Source organism: Danio aesculapii, chromosome 5, assembly GCF_903798145.1.
Source record: "Danio aesculapii chromosome 5, fDanAes4.1, whole genome shotgun sequence".
Lineage (NCBI taxonomy): Eukaryota > Metazoa > Chordata > Actinopteri > Cypriniformes > Danionidae > Danio > Danio aesculapii.
The window spans coordinates 14,785,428-14,800,644 of record NC_079439.1 but is presented as its reverse complement, the minus strand read 5'-3'; the positions used below and the strand labels follow the sequence as shown (position 1 = coordinate 14,800,644).

The window sequence follows — 15,217 nt, the reverse complement described above, 5'->3', positions numbered from 1 at the left end:
CAAGTCTTGTGAAGAACGGATCCAGAAAGCTGATAAGACAAAAACAAACGCCAAAAAATAAAATAAACAAGTAAATAACAGGGTGAGAATGTGGTAAAATTTGAAAATGTGGTAAAAAATTAGGCGAGGGCTTTTCTTTTTCTGGGTTGCTTTTTAAAACTGTCTGTTGGGTTAAGGGAAGTGGGTGGGCGCTGGTTAATCTGTGCTTTTGAAAACACTATTGGTTGGATTTAGGGAAGGAGGAGGGTGGGTCAGTCAGTCAGTAATTCAGTCAGTCGACAATGCCCTCTGGTGGATTTACATGAAAAGAGCAGGCGCGAATGGCACCCACGAGAGAAATTTGAGATGTCAAAAAGCATACACAGTGGCCTCAGCTCCTGGGGCATATTTGGCACTCTCAAGAAATGTATATAGAGGTACAATTTCAGAATGAGCCTGGGTTGCAAGTTTACTCACTATGGCAACCTTTATTAATTTATTTTTCTCTATTGGACACAAAATAAGTATTTTGAAGAATGTTAGAAACCTGTAATCATGAACTTCTATAGCAGGAAATAGGTAACACTTTAATATAATAATGGTCTATTAGTTCATGTATTTACTAACATGAACAACGATAAACTTTTTTAAGATTATTTAACGTTTTTTAGATTAAATTATGTTAGTCCTTGTTAACTCACAGTGCATTAACGGATGTAAACAAGCACAGCTTTGGATTTTAATATTGCATTAGTTCCTGTAGGACCACCAACACTGCATGTTTTGGATATCTTTTTTGTATGTCACACTTATCACACTCAGTTATCCAGTTTCTGCTAATGAGCTGATGATCTGAATCAGGTGTGTTTGTTTAAGGAGACATGGAAAATTTACAGGGCTGGTGGTCCTCCACACTGTAAAAAAACAGTCATATAAATTAATTATGTTCTAACTTAATTTTATAAGTTAAGCAAGCCATTTTAAAACAGTTTAACATGATATAAGTAATAAATGGACTCATAAAGGTTAATTTGATTCAGCTTAAAAAAAATTAAGGCAACAAATTTTATTTGCAGTGCAGGAACATGGTTGACAAACACTGCATTAGTTTATGTTGAGGTATGATTAATAAAAGCTTTACAAGATTATTCATACTTACATTGTAAATATTTTACATCAGTACAACAACAACAACAACAACAACAATATAATCCTTATTTTCTCTTGCTTTTTTCTTGGTCACTCAACTTTTGAAAACATCAGCTGCACTGGCCTAAAATTATTTGTCAATAATAGGAAAACATTGGGTTAACATAAGATTATTTGTTAGTTTTCTGGATAAGTGAACTACTCTGTAACAAAACTTTTTAAGTTGTGCCAACTGAACATTTTTTGTCTGCAGAACTGGAATGTCTGAAGTTGAGTGAACAAAAAAAAGAAACCTAATCCTTATTCCTTTCCCATGTGCTCAAAGTTTTTTCACCTTTAATTGATAGGAGAGTATAGACAGGAAAGCGTGCAGAGAGGGGTAGGATTGGCATAGGACCTCATGGCGGGAATCAAACTTGGGTCTCCGTGAACACCGTAGTGCCATGTGTCGACACACTAACCACTGCACCATTGCCATCAACGTGTACTCAACTTTTGAAAACATCAGCTGCACTGACCTAAAATGACTGAAGTTGAGTGAACAAAAAGCTCTTGTGGAAATTGGTACTAAGAACATAATTACAGAAAAACATTATCAGAACAAACAAGCATAGTTCAATTGAAAAAACAAAAACAAACAAAAAAACAAACACATGTGAAGCATTATGAAAAAATTTTCCCTGTTTGATCCTTGATCCTGTTTCTAATTCTGTGTCAAATAAATGTTTTGTTAACATTTGTCTCTATTTTATTTATTTATTTATTTTTTATTGAACTACACTTGTTTGTTCTGATAATGAATTATTTCTTAGTACCATTTTCCACAAGAGTTTTGTTTTTGGTCACTCAACTTCAGACATTTTAGGTCAGTGCAACTTATGTTTTCATCGTACACATCGACGCCAATGGTGTAGTAGTTAGTGTGTTGACACACGGCACTCCAGTGTTCACGGCGACTTGAGTTTGATTGCTGCCTTGAGGTCCTATGCTGATACTTCCCCTCTCCCGTCCTTTCCTGTCTATACTCTCTACTGTCATATCAATTAAAGGTGAAAAAAATAATAATAAAAAATGTTGAGAGTACATGAGAAAAAGTGAAAGGAAATAAGGATTATGTTTTTTTTTTTTGTTCTGCAGCAAAAAAAATGTTCAGTTGGCACAACTTAAAAAGTTACAGAGTAGTTCACCTCTCAGAAAACTAATAAATACTCTTATGTTAAGCCAAATAAATTATTTTAGGTCAGTGCAGCTGATGTTTTCAAAAGTTGAATGAATAAGAAAAAGTGAAAGGAAATAATGATTATGTTTTTTGTTGTACTGACTTAAATTTTTTACAGTGTAGTTATTGTAAGTAAATAAAACAAGTACTATGGAAGTCAATTGTTAGAGATTTACAGCTTTCTCCAAAATATATTTATTTGTGTTTAATATAAGAAAGAAAGTCAAACAGGTTTGGAACAAGTACAGGCTGAATAAATGATGACAGAACTGTCAGTTTTGGGTGAACCATCACTTTAATAGGTAACGTATTATTGTTAAAGAGGGCTGGAAGTTAGGCAAACACCCCTTTTAGATATTGATAATTATTAAGCAGCTTTTCATTTTAAGGGAAATTTCTCCAATAAAAGATATTACAAAGATATTATGAGAAGGATAATAGAAACTGCAAAATTAAGATGTAACCGTTGGACAAAAAATGCTTAATGGGGCAGCAGGGAGACAAAAATACAGGTTGAGACTAAAATATTTTAATTACAATAAACCTTTATGAGTATCTTTTGGTAACAATTTAATATAATGGTCCATTAGTCAATGTATTTACTAACATGAACAAACAATTAGTAATACATGTATTAGGTATTTATTCAGCTTTGTTGACATTAATGTTATTTAATTAAAATAACTTTAGTTCATGTTAACTCACAGTGCATTAACTAACGTTAACAAGCACAACTTTAGATTTTAATAATGCGTTGGTTAATGTTGAACTACTGTATGATTAACTAATGCTTTACAAGATTATTCATACTTAGTTAGTAAATCTTAGTAAATACATTAACTTCACTCTAAAAAATTCAGGGTTCCACACAATTTATTCATGTTGTCCCAACACAAATTGATTAAGTTAACTTAACACTTTTAACAAATTTATGTGGATTGAACATAAAAAATAAGAGTTATTAAATAATCCATCTACTAATTTAAATAATGTAATTAAGTAGTTTGAACAAGCAAAAAAATCTATTTTTTGAGTGTCGCATTAACTAATGGACCATTAATATGTGGTGTTACTCAGAAAAAACAAATACTATAGAAGTCAATAGTTAGAGATTTACAGATTTGCCCAAAATATATTTATTTGTGTTTAATATAAGAAAGTAAATGATGACAGAACTGTCAGTTTTGAGTAGTGATGTTTTATTGTTAACCATTATTGCTGTATTGAAGTTAAGCAAACATCATTTCCAGATATTGATAATTATCAAGCAGCTTTTCATTTTAAGGTAAAATTTCTCAAAAAAAGTTATTAGACTGGAAAGTCAATGATGCAAATGAGAAGGATAATAGAAACTGCAAAATTAAGATGTAACCACTGGACCAGAAATGCTTAATAGGGCAGAAGGGAGACAAAAATACAGAAAATATTTTAATAACAATAAAACTTTGTGAGATTCTTTCTTCTGTTGAACACAAAAGAAGTTGTTTTTAAAATTGCTGGTTGATGGCACCAATTGATTCAATAATTGGGAAAAATACTAAGAAAAAAAAATCTACCATTTTCCAGAACTGCAGACTATGAGTCCTCATAAGTACAAGATGTCAGAGACTTAAGGTTAAGAATCTTAAAACTTAACTCCCACGTAATAAAAAACACTCCGAAGTGTCATAAAATAGATAGAGGCTGATTTCATAGACAGTTTTATGAACAGAGTGTGAATGACTCTTGAGGTAACAGCACAAGTTCGACAAAAGGAAGAAATCATGGTGTGAGCTGAAACTCACAATGAGCACAACAGACCTTTCATGGTAGGAGACTTACTTACTACAGGATTAAATTACTGCCAGACTTACTGATAAATTCTTCAAATCAGGATTCTTTACCTTTGTAAGGCTTGACACATTGTATTTCTTGAGATTCCAGTAAGCCGCAGGTGGCGGTTTTTATAGTCTTGCATTCCTCTTGTGGCCTTGCTATACGTTTTGCCTTTTAGGGCCATTTCACTTATAAAAGGAAACCTGCCTAATGATTGGGAATATGAGCTAGTATGGAGTTTATTATCAATGTTCCTTATTTATAAATGATTACATGGCAAATTAATGGTTAGAAAGATTGATGTTCATTGATATTGGTTAAATGTGCTTGTGGAAAAATAGGATCAGAATATTGGCTTGGCAGAATAATTATATATACATACATACATAGATACATACCACACACAAACACACAAGACACACACATATATATGAGCATGATCACACAAGTAGGAGTGCGATAAGCCTTGAGGCCCTAGGCTGAGTGCCTTAGTGTCCCACTAGTTATGATATACAGCCATATTGCACTGCTACGAGTGTGATATTGTGTTTTTACAACAGTTTGACGGCATAATCGTGTATATAAATAGAAAATCCAACACAGAGAGTCCTAAAATCCTTTTGTATGAGGAACTACTTTCTTCCGCCATTCATTCACATCTGAATCTAACCGTCAGAACAGCAGAATCTGTTGCTGATTCAACAGTCACTTTAGAGCTAGTATTTGAATGATTCACTAGCGTAATGTCTAATGTCATGACAAAACAGGTGATTTTGCTGACATTTTGAGATTATAAGGCATGAAATGCCATCAGTCTACAGAGATTTCCCAGTATTTCTCTGTTGCAATCGGGAGATCACAATAAATAACCCCGAAAAAGCCAAAGCAAAACAAACACTAGCAGATTACTATGGTGTAAATACAGCACTACAACATACAAAAGAGAGAGATCGACTAAGAATGTCATTTGCCTATTTTATAATTAAAAAAAAATACAGTCCTTAATACCCTAAGAACTTATTGTCTGTTGCCATCTTGTGGTGGAACATCGACCGTCTTTGCTGTGCTCAATATGACATGCTGAATTTCGAAATTATAAATATTTAAAATAGGCACTATCCTTATAAATAAACTGCATAGTTGCAATCTAAACAACTACATTCTCGACAAAAAAAAAGCCTCAAAAGTACATTATGTTGCCCAACAGCTGCAATATTTGTCAAACTGTAGTGAGTCTATTGATCTGCTGTCACTCTATGTTGCTGGAGTAATACACAAGGGTGAAGAGGCTGTAAGAGTGCTGTTATTGCAGAATATCTCACGGCTATCAGCCAATCAGATTCGAGAACCAGACAGAACTGTTGTATATACACTATCGGTCAAAAGTTTGGGGTCAGTAAGATTTTAAAAATGTTTTAAAATAAACTTCTCCTACTCACCAAGGCTGCATTTATATCATCAAAAATACAGTACAAATTGTTAAATTGTGAAGTGTTATTGCACTATAAAAGAATTGTTCAAAAGTAGTTTATAATTTAATTTAATAATTTATTCCAATGATTTTAAAGATGAATTTTCAGCTGAATTTCAGTCTTCAGAGTCACATGATCCTTCAGAAATCACTCTGATATTATTTATTATTATTAATGTAATAGTAATAAAAGCAATAGTAGTTTCATACAATAAGTAATAAATAAATATTTTATTCTTTTTTGTTTTTTTTTTTGTTTTTTGGAAGGCAAAAATATTAGCCCTGCTGTGAAATTTGTATTCCTTTTCAAATACTGATGTTTGACAGGGTGATATTTTTTCTTCTGAAGAAAGTCTATTTTTATTTGGCTTTTAAACTATTCTTTTAATTTAGTTTTTACATTTTAAAGCTAATCTTAAGGTCAATATTATTAGCTCCCTTAAGAAATGTTAGTTTTTTATATTGGCTACAGAACAATCCAATATTGTCGAGCGACTTGCCTAATTAATTTAACGTTCCTAACATCATTAACATAGATAACCCTTTAAAATGCCCTTTAAGCCAAGTACGATCCATCAGAATATTATGGCAAGGTCAAAAGAAATGAGTTGTTATAAATGATGTATAAAAACTATAACGTTTAAAATTTGTTGAGAACCTGATAAACAACAAATATTTCACGAGTTCAAATTTCACAAGACCTAATAATTAAATATATTATACATTTTTTGTATATATGTGTGTGCTTGTATCTATGTATGTTTTAATACAAAGAGATTATGTTTGTATGATAGAGAAATAAAAATAGAAGTAAGAGAAGGAGCATAATTATAATATGAATAAGGCAGAGGATTATGCCACACTGGTCTAGAGATGATGGCTGATGGAGTTATTTCAGCTCTGAAGAGCTCTGTTCAATCTCCTCCAGGTTCCGTTGCATTGTGTACCCGTTCCAACCCAAACTCACCCTGCTGGTTGCCAAGGTGACCATAGTGATGATCTGGGTGCTTGCTGTGGTGATCATGTGCCCATCGGCTGTGACGTTAACCGTGGAGAGAGTGGAGCATCACTACATGGTCCACGGCGAAGACTACAACCACACGTACCCGCTTTTCTCCTGCTTTGAGAACTGGGCCAATCCACAGATGAGGAAGGTCTACACCACTGTCCTGTTTGCACACATTTACCTCATCCCCCTCACCTTAATCACGCTAATGTATGGGCGAATCGGGATCAAACTCTACACCACGTCTGTGATCTCAGGGAATGATCAGCATGATGGAGGACAGCCGCACACGTCCCCTCAGGCCCCTGGAGGCCACCAGGAAGGTCGGCCCCTCATTTCTCAGAAGAAGATCAAAGTTATTAAGATGCTAAGCATCGTGGCCCTGTTATTCACACTTTCCTGGCTGCCTCTGTGGACTCTGATGCTCCTCACGGATTATGGAGGTCTAAATGAAGATGAGCTGGAACTGCTGAGCGGCTATGTGTTCCCGTTTGCTCACTGGTTGGCCTTTTCCAATTCCAGCGTCAATCCGATCATCTATGGTTACTACAACGAGAACTTCAAGAGGGGTTTTCAGGCGGTCTGCAGGGCACATTCGTGCTGCTTCGAGGGAATGACAGCAAGAAGAGGAATGCGACGGAAATCAAGAGGAGAATCGAGGGATCCTGCCATTAACTCCAATCCTTTGAATTTCGGTGCAAGGAACAGGGTTTACACTGACGGCGACCTGAAGAACTCTGGCACGTGTATGGAGCTGGAGCACAGGAGAACTGGAAGACTTTGTAATAACTCGGTGTGCTCCAATGAAACTGGATCCAGCGTGGGATCTGGGATTAAAGGGGTCACAAACCAAAAAGCCTTTCAGATGGAGGAGGCAGAGAAAAAAAGTCCCATCAGAGGAAGTAAAAACCAAGCCTGGGATCAGTAGATGGATTACAGTTGAGACGTTTGTGAATCTGTGAATCTTAAATCAGATCGAGTTCAAATGTCTTAAGCTTTTCAGACAAAAAGAGAACGATTCGCTCTTCACAATCTGAATGAACTACTTTTTCTACATTTTGGGCTCAAAAGCCACAAGCTCTGCTTTGTTCCCTGGAAAGTGCAAACAAGTATAATCCTAAAAGGGATGAATTCAAAATACGGCACATTAAATCATTTGTTTGCAGACATTTTTCTGCGCCACTGATATCGCCCGCATAAATTTTAATTAAAATGATTAGCTTTTCATCAGAATTTAATGTGCAAAGATTTTAATTACTTAAATTCAAGGTAAAAATGTCAAATGGATACATTATCATATTTAAGTCTGACGTCAGTAGATTTTAATGCAACATGGAGGCAAATGAGTGCATTTAAAGCATTTAATGAACAGCTAGTCATGGATGATCCCACTTATATCATGCTCATTTGCCAGCATTTACAAATGAAACACACACAGACACATAATGAAAGAAAGATATAATATAATATAAATATATTTTAGCGATTCAGTATCAAGCCTTTTTATATAAATGATCAGTTTCTGTGTCCTCAGTGCAGTCTCTGTTGGTGATGTGCACGTGTGTCAATGAAAGCAACGCATCAATATGAAAAGGCAATTAAACACTGGAACTACATGTGCTTTAAAAGGTTTTAATGTATACCTTGGAAGAGATGTGAAGATTTGAAAAGGGCAATTCACACATGCCTCTAATTTATATCTATATGTTTTAGGTTTGACATTTATAATAAATGTTTAATGTTAAAAAAAATTTATACAAAAAATTTTCATTCATTTTTCGGATTTAAATGCTATTAAATTTAAAGCACTGGCACACTATTTATAAACATATTAATTAATTTAGGGCTAACATTATATATGAATGAAATTAATACAGTGCAATTATATGCACATTTTTGTCTTTCAACAATATCATTTTGAGCAAGTGCTCAGAAAAAAGGCATATCATTAAAATATGTAGCCTTAACGTCTATCAGAAAAACAAGAAAGGCTCATTCTTAAAATGTAGCCCTATATACAATTCTGGAGATTGCGCATTATGTAGTTTTTAAATGCTCTGTTTTTGCAACGTGTTTTGTTTTAATATTGGTCTGACATCGGAATGAACACTTTGTGAATAAATATGTCTTTTAATAAATATGACTAAATATGTCTTTAGTCACGTGGCCTGGTGTTTCGAATCACCTTAATCCCGTAATTTGGTGCTTCGAATCACCTTAGTCACCTGACCAAGTGTTTTGAATCACCTTAGGCACGTGACCTGGGGTTTCAAATCACCTTAGTCATGTGGTCTAGTTTTTCGAATCACCTTAGTCCCGTGGCCTGGTGTTTCGAATCACCTTAGTCACGTAACTTGGTGTTTTGAATCACATTAGTCATCTGACATAGTGTTTTAAATCATCTTAGTCACGTGACCTGATGTTTTGAATCACCTTTCGTCACATGACCTGGTGTTTCGAATCACTCTGTGTTTTGGATCACCTTAGTCACAAGACCTGAGTGTTTCGGATCAAGCTTCAGAGCCGTGTATCTAAACACTTGCGCATCAGGATCTCGCCACTGTGTCGAAACTTCAGTTTCACATCAGCCATGCCTAGCCAGAAGTAGGTATGGCTGCCTTTTGGCTTTAAATAAATGCTACAGGGGTGGCATGACGTGATTCCTTTTCATGCTTACCTCCATATGGACGGCTTTTCCACTGTTACCAGTTTGTCCAGTGGTGGACTTGAGACACAGAGAGAAGCTGACCACGAGTACGGTGTTCGAGTCTGGTGAAGAACGGTTCCAGAAAGCGGGTAAGACAAAAATAGAAGCCAAAAAATAAAATAAACAAGTAAATAACAGGGTGAGAATGTGGTAAAATCTGAAAACGAGATAAAAATCAGGTGAGGGCCACTATCGGTTGGGTTTAGGGAAGTGTGGGCGGGTTAATCTGTGCTTTTGAAAACACTCTTGGTTGGGTTTAAAGGAAGGAGGAAGGTGGGTCAGTCGATCAGTCAGTCAGTCAGTCAGTCGCTGCCTCTGGTGGATTTACTTGAGAACAGCAGGCGCGAATGGCATTCGCGAGAAAAATTTGAGATCTTAAAAAGTGTACACAGCGGCCTCTGGTGGATTCATGAAAAACAAAAACTGCAAAAAATAAAAATAAAAACGTAGCTCCTGGAATGTATTTGGTGCTCTCCAGAAATGTATATATCAGTACGTTTTCAGAATGAGCCTGGGTTGTGGAAAAATGTGCATGCTAACAGGTGACCAGCTACATTTCAAAGACTGATTTTAATCTTGTATTAAACATTTATTATTTGAATACTAGTCTGTTCTCAGATCCAGACTGTATTCATCAATGAGAAGTGTTTATTTTTGTCTATTTTTTTCTGCTTTTCTTTTCTGGAATGAGCTTTTGTATTGAGTACACTGTATTTGTGTGTGTCAGTCATTTTGTAAATTAGCACTGGTGTGGTATACCAAAGGAGAAAGATGCTGTCATATTTGATATACCTACTCTAGTCCACTAAGCGAGCAGCAGTGCGTCAAAGATGTGAGAAAAAAGCACAATCTGTGACTATGACTCAGATGTTTATATTTTAGTGTTTACTGTGTGTTCTGTGCGTCTTAATTGGTCTGACTGTGGCTCTAAGTGGCTTATGTAAGACCTGGCTTTTTGCTTTGGTGTGCATCTGTGTCTTATTCTTATTCTAATGCTGTAAAAGCAAGATGAATGTAAATGGATTGTAATGAGAATGAATATGGTCAATTCATTCCAATATCTCTCTAAGGAGGTATCGTTTCCTCTCTTTTCTTCTTTCAGGAAAGCATTATTTAAGAAGTGAAGTGAAATGAAATGAAGAGCCATTATTTCTGTCCGGGTTTTTGGGCTGAGGTGTCATAATGTAAAGCAGTTCTTTGAGAATGGTCAAACACAGTTTCTCTTAGACCTGGTTGTAAGATGTTTTGGAAACACTTTACTTGACGGGGGTGTTCCTAAGACTGTTGTGACACCTTTATAATCATGACATTAGGGATGCTAATGACAACTGTCATTAAGTGGCATTTAAAATGAGAGGATGCCATTGTTTGAGATGTCTTTGTCATGACACCTTGACATATGCAGATACATCATAACCTGTCTTTGTCATGACACCTTGACATTACCAAGACAAAAAAAAACTTGTCATAAATCTGTCATAAGCATGATTTTCATGAGGCCATTATAATTAAGTCATGAATATTTTTCCAGAAGAATTTTTTTTTTCATGAAAATTGTCGATACTTTGTCAAATAATTTTAAAACAGCATTATTAATATTTATTAATATTTAATGACAAATTTGATTTGTACCAGTGTAGTTGTCATAGCAAAGACATCACAAACAATGTCACCTTTGGAGTTAAAATAACAAAACTTAGTAAATTGCACTTAATTTTTGTTGCCTTAAGCAAGCATTTTTTTTCTTTACTGCTTAGTCCCTTTATTAATCTGGGGTCACCACAGCGGAATGAACCGCCAACTTATCCAGCACATGTTTTTTACGCAGCAGATACCGGATACCGGGGCACTCAGAGGAAACCCACGAGAGAACATGCAAACTCTAACAGAAATGCCAACTGACCCAGATGAGGCTCGAACCAGCAACCTTTTTGCTGTGAGGCGAACGTGCTACCCACTGCACCACCGTGTCACCCTATAGCCATGATATATCAAACTTAAGTTTAACTTAAACTTAATTTAAGACAGTATCATTATTATTTAATAACGTTTAATGACATCTTAATGACAAATTGTACCAGTATAGTTGAGGTCAAGAATATTAATAATATTGCTGTTATAAACATTTATAATGGCCTCATGACAATCATGTTTATGACCGATTTATGACAGCTTGAATAGCGTACCATAAACATGATTGGTAATGTCAAGTTGTCACGACAAAGTGATGTATTTGCCTATGTCAAGATGTTATTGGAGTTAAAATGACAAAACTTTGTGAACGACACTTAAATACAGTTGCCATAAGCAAGCATGCATAAAATCTCATTCATATCCATGATATGTGTCATGTCATGGCTATAAAGATTTCTTATAAACAACCCCTTGAGGTAAAGGCTATTTTGTTGATCCGATCACAAGTGGACAAAGCTAAATAAGGAGTTATAATTAAAAGCAACCCTTTGAGAATGCGAACCCAACTGCTCATATCCTTGGTAGTAAAATGCATATTTTGTTACTCTCAAGTGCTCAAAGCTAAATAAAGGTGTAAATGGAGTTTCAAATATTTTGAGTTTGTTCACTTTTAACCATTTCCAAGGAAATGTTTTTGTACCTCATGTGATTAAATGCATTCTAACTATTTGGCTGTGTCCAAACTCACATATTTCTGTATTATATAGTATGTGAAAAACAGTATTTGAGCAAACTACTATGTCCGAATTCATAGTATTCAAAAAACAGCACTGTAAAAAGTGATTGGTTGACTTTACTCCAAATCAATGAGTAAACTTGTTGCCTTCAAATCTTTAAAGGGAACCGATTTTACCCATTTTTCAAGATATAAGGTAAGTCTTTTGTGTGTCCAGAATGTGTCTGTAAAGCTTCAGCTCAAAAAAACCCATCAGATTATTTATTAGACCTTTCAGCTCTGAACACAATCTAGCTGTTTTTGTTGCCTGTGCCTTTATGCTTGTTCTCCCTGCCCACCGTTCACACGTGCGTGTCAAAGTGTCCTCAATCTCCGCCTAGGCTGCGTCAGATAAACAGCACAGTGACAGATGTAAAGGAAAGTAGATCTCACGTAATGTTTGTAAGAAATACTACAGTAAGAACTTTCCCAATGATTGTTTGATGTATTTGTTGTGGAGTTGCAACAATGAGTCACACACAATGTTGTTACAAAGTTCACACACGCACACAGACACAGCAGAGACACACACACATAGCGCACGCGTTTAACTTTGCACTATTTTTGCATGGCAAATGTGACAGGATACACATTAATATACACTGCTGTATGGATATCTGTTATGTTAATGTACAAAATAAACCTGATTTGACGTTCACAAACCAGGATTGAAGCATCTTCTTTCATACTTGTACTGACATATGGCTGTGTTGATAAGTAAAGCTAAAGCAAATCGCCATAATTTATTACAAACATGCACTGTTTTAAAAACATTTTAAACTCGTAAAACTCATTCTTGATCACATTTGATGATGATTGATGATCACAGAGAGCTGAACAGATCTTTTAATCCCGAATGCTTTGCGCACGTCCTGTCTTGTTGATGTGGTTATATGCATTACTACAGAGACATGTTATTACAAGGCTGTCAATCCATCCGGTGGACGCGGAAACTGCACTCCTACGTCACGTTGAGGTGGGCCTCAAAATGGGAGGGATTTGGATCCTACTTTAACATCAGGAAATTAAAAAAAAGAGACTTGTTGTCTTTATATGACCCCAATATGACTGGACACACTATACCTACACACAGTTCTGTCCAAACTGCTTACAAATGATGATTTTCATCATAAGTGCCCTTTAAGTAAATTAACTATGTGCATAATTAGAAATATCAAGTTAAATCCACTTAACAGTTCCAAGTTACAATGGGTTTACTCATTTATTTAAGTAAAGTCAACTTGTTGCTTTTAAGGCAATGTATTTACTCACTTTTTTAAAGTAAAGTAAATAATCACTTTTTACAGAGAGTACAGTAGGTGAGAAATGAACTACACTTAGGGCTCTTATTTGACGATCCATGCGCAAAGTGCAAAGCGCAGGGCGCAAATGCATTAAGGGCATGTCAGAATCCACTTTTGCTAATATAAGAATGGAAAAATCCACTTTGCGCTGTGACGCATGGTCTAACAGAGTTGAGCTTATTCTCCTAATGAGTTATAGGTGTGTTCTGAGAATAAACCAATCAGAGTCTCATCTCCCATTCCCTTTAAGAGTCAGTTGCGTCGCGCAATAGCGCATTTGCCATTTACATGACGGACTTTGTAAGTGTAAAAACTGAACACTTCACCAGAGAGAAAACAGTTAAACAGAGCATCTACAGCGTGAGAATGAGAGATGAGCCTCCTCATTAATTACTTTTACTTTCACTCTCATGGATAGGGAAACTTTTTGTACGCACAGATATCCATTAGCCTAAACATAATTATTTTTGTTTGTAAAGTGCAAAGATTTGTTTCAAAACTATTTCTAAATTCAGTTCTAATTTCCAGCAAACGAATAAATGAACAGCAATAACAAAGTGTGGTCAAAAAACTGAGTTTTATCCAAATACACATGCTGTCCCCCATATGGTCTAAAACCTGACAGGTGGGCAAATCTAAGCTTGTTTTAATAAAGCAAATATAAATATGCATATAATAAATAATACTGCTAATAATGATAACGTTATACAAAAGCAAATTGTTATGAATAAACTGAAAAAGCACCCCCGAGATGAAGAAGGCATGAAAGTATGGTTTTTATATTTATGTAGGCTAGAAAATAATATGTTTTGTAATATTTTAATCCTTTATATTTAAATCCTATATATATCCTTAATATTTTAATTCTTATTCATATGTAAAGATATTTGCGTATTGCTGTACATCCTGTCTGTATAAAGCAATGTGTAAGCGAGTCGCATAACTAACGCACTCTGGGCTGGACTATAGACCGACTTTGTTCTGGTCTATAGAACAGTCTATTAAAGTTTCTCAAAATAGCAACGCTCCAGCAATGCGCCTCAACACGCCTCCTTTTTTAGACCAGAACGCATGAGCGCAAATGCATTTGCTATTTAAACAGCGTGGCGCAAAACGTCAAAATGACTCTTGCGCCAAGCTGAAACTAGCAAACAAAAATTGCGCCGCGCTTTGCGCCACATTGCGCCGGTGGACACTACTATTCATACTATATACAGCAGAACATGCATTTGTAATGGTAGTGAATTCAAATTCAAATGTAATACCTAATCGAGTAGTATATGCGATTTCGGACACAGCTTTAATCTATACTGTTAAAAAATAATCATAAAAAGAACAGTTTTCTGTATTTTATGATTCATGTTTTTTATATTTTATTTTCCTCCATATTTTCTGCTTTTGAATTGCATTATGGTACCTCAATTTTCTTCTATCAACTTTTAACCTTGACAAGTTTGAAAAAGTGACTTTTATTAACATTTTTAATAGTTTAAAGTGATATATTGTCTGGGTTTATGTTGAATATTATAGCATTATATTAAACTGCAAGTACATTTCTTCTTATTTTACAGACTTATTTCTCTATATGTTATTTCTTATACATTATATTACTTCAATCTACTAAAATGTCAATAAAAGTCACTTTTTTAAACTGAGTTGAATTTAAATTAAGAGTTGAATTTACAACATCAAAAGTCAACAGAGCAGAGATCAAGCTCTTATAATGCAATTGGCAAGCATAAATAAACGGGAAAACACTTGAGAATCACAAGATAAAGAAAATGTCTATTAACAGATTTTTTTTGACAGTGATTTAATTATAAAAGATTACAGGACATGTTGTTTAAGCATGATCGTCAGACAAGACTTAAACTTTGC

The 15,217-nt window shown here is 35.0% G+C and overlaps 1 protein-coding gene across 1 annotated transcript in view; it reads left to right on the top strand.

Annotated features, from left to right (window-relative positions):
- npffr1l2 (neuropeptide FF receptor 1 like 2) overlaps positions 1 to 7,808 on the top strand; it is a 42,967-nt gene extending 35,159 nt beyond the window's left edge. Inside the window, exon 3 of the mRNA XM_056456858.1 lies at positions 6,562 to 7,808. Within this exon, the coding sequence (XP_056312833.1) occupies positions 6,562 to 7,567 (1,006 nt within the window). The 3' untranslated portion in view covers positions 7,568 to 7,808. The remainder of the gene's footprint in view (positions 1 to 6,561) is intronic.
- Positions 7,809 to 15,217: the final 7,409 nt, after the last annotated feature.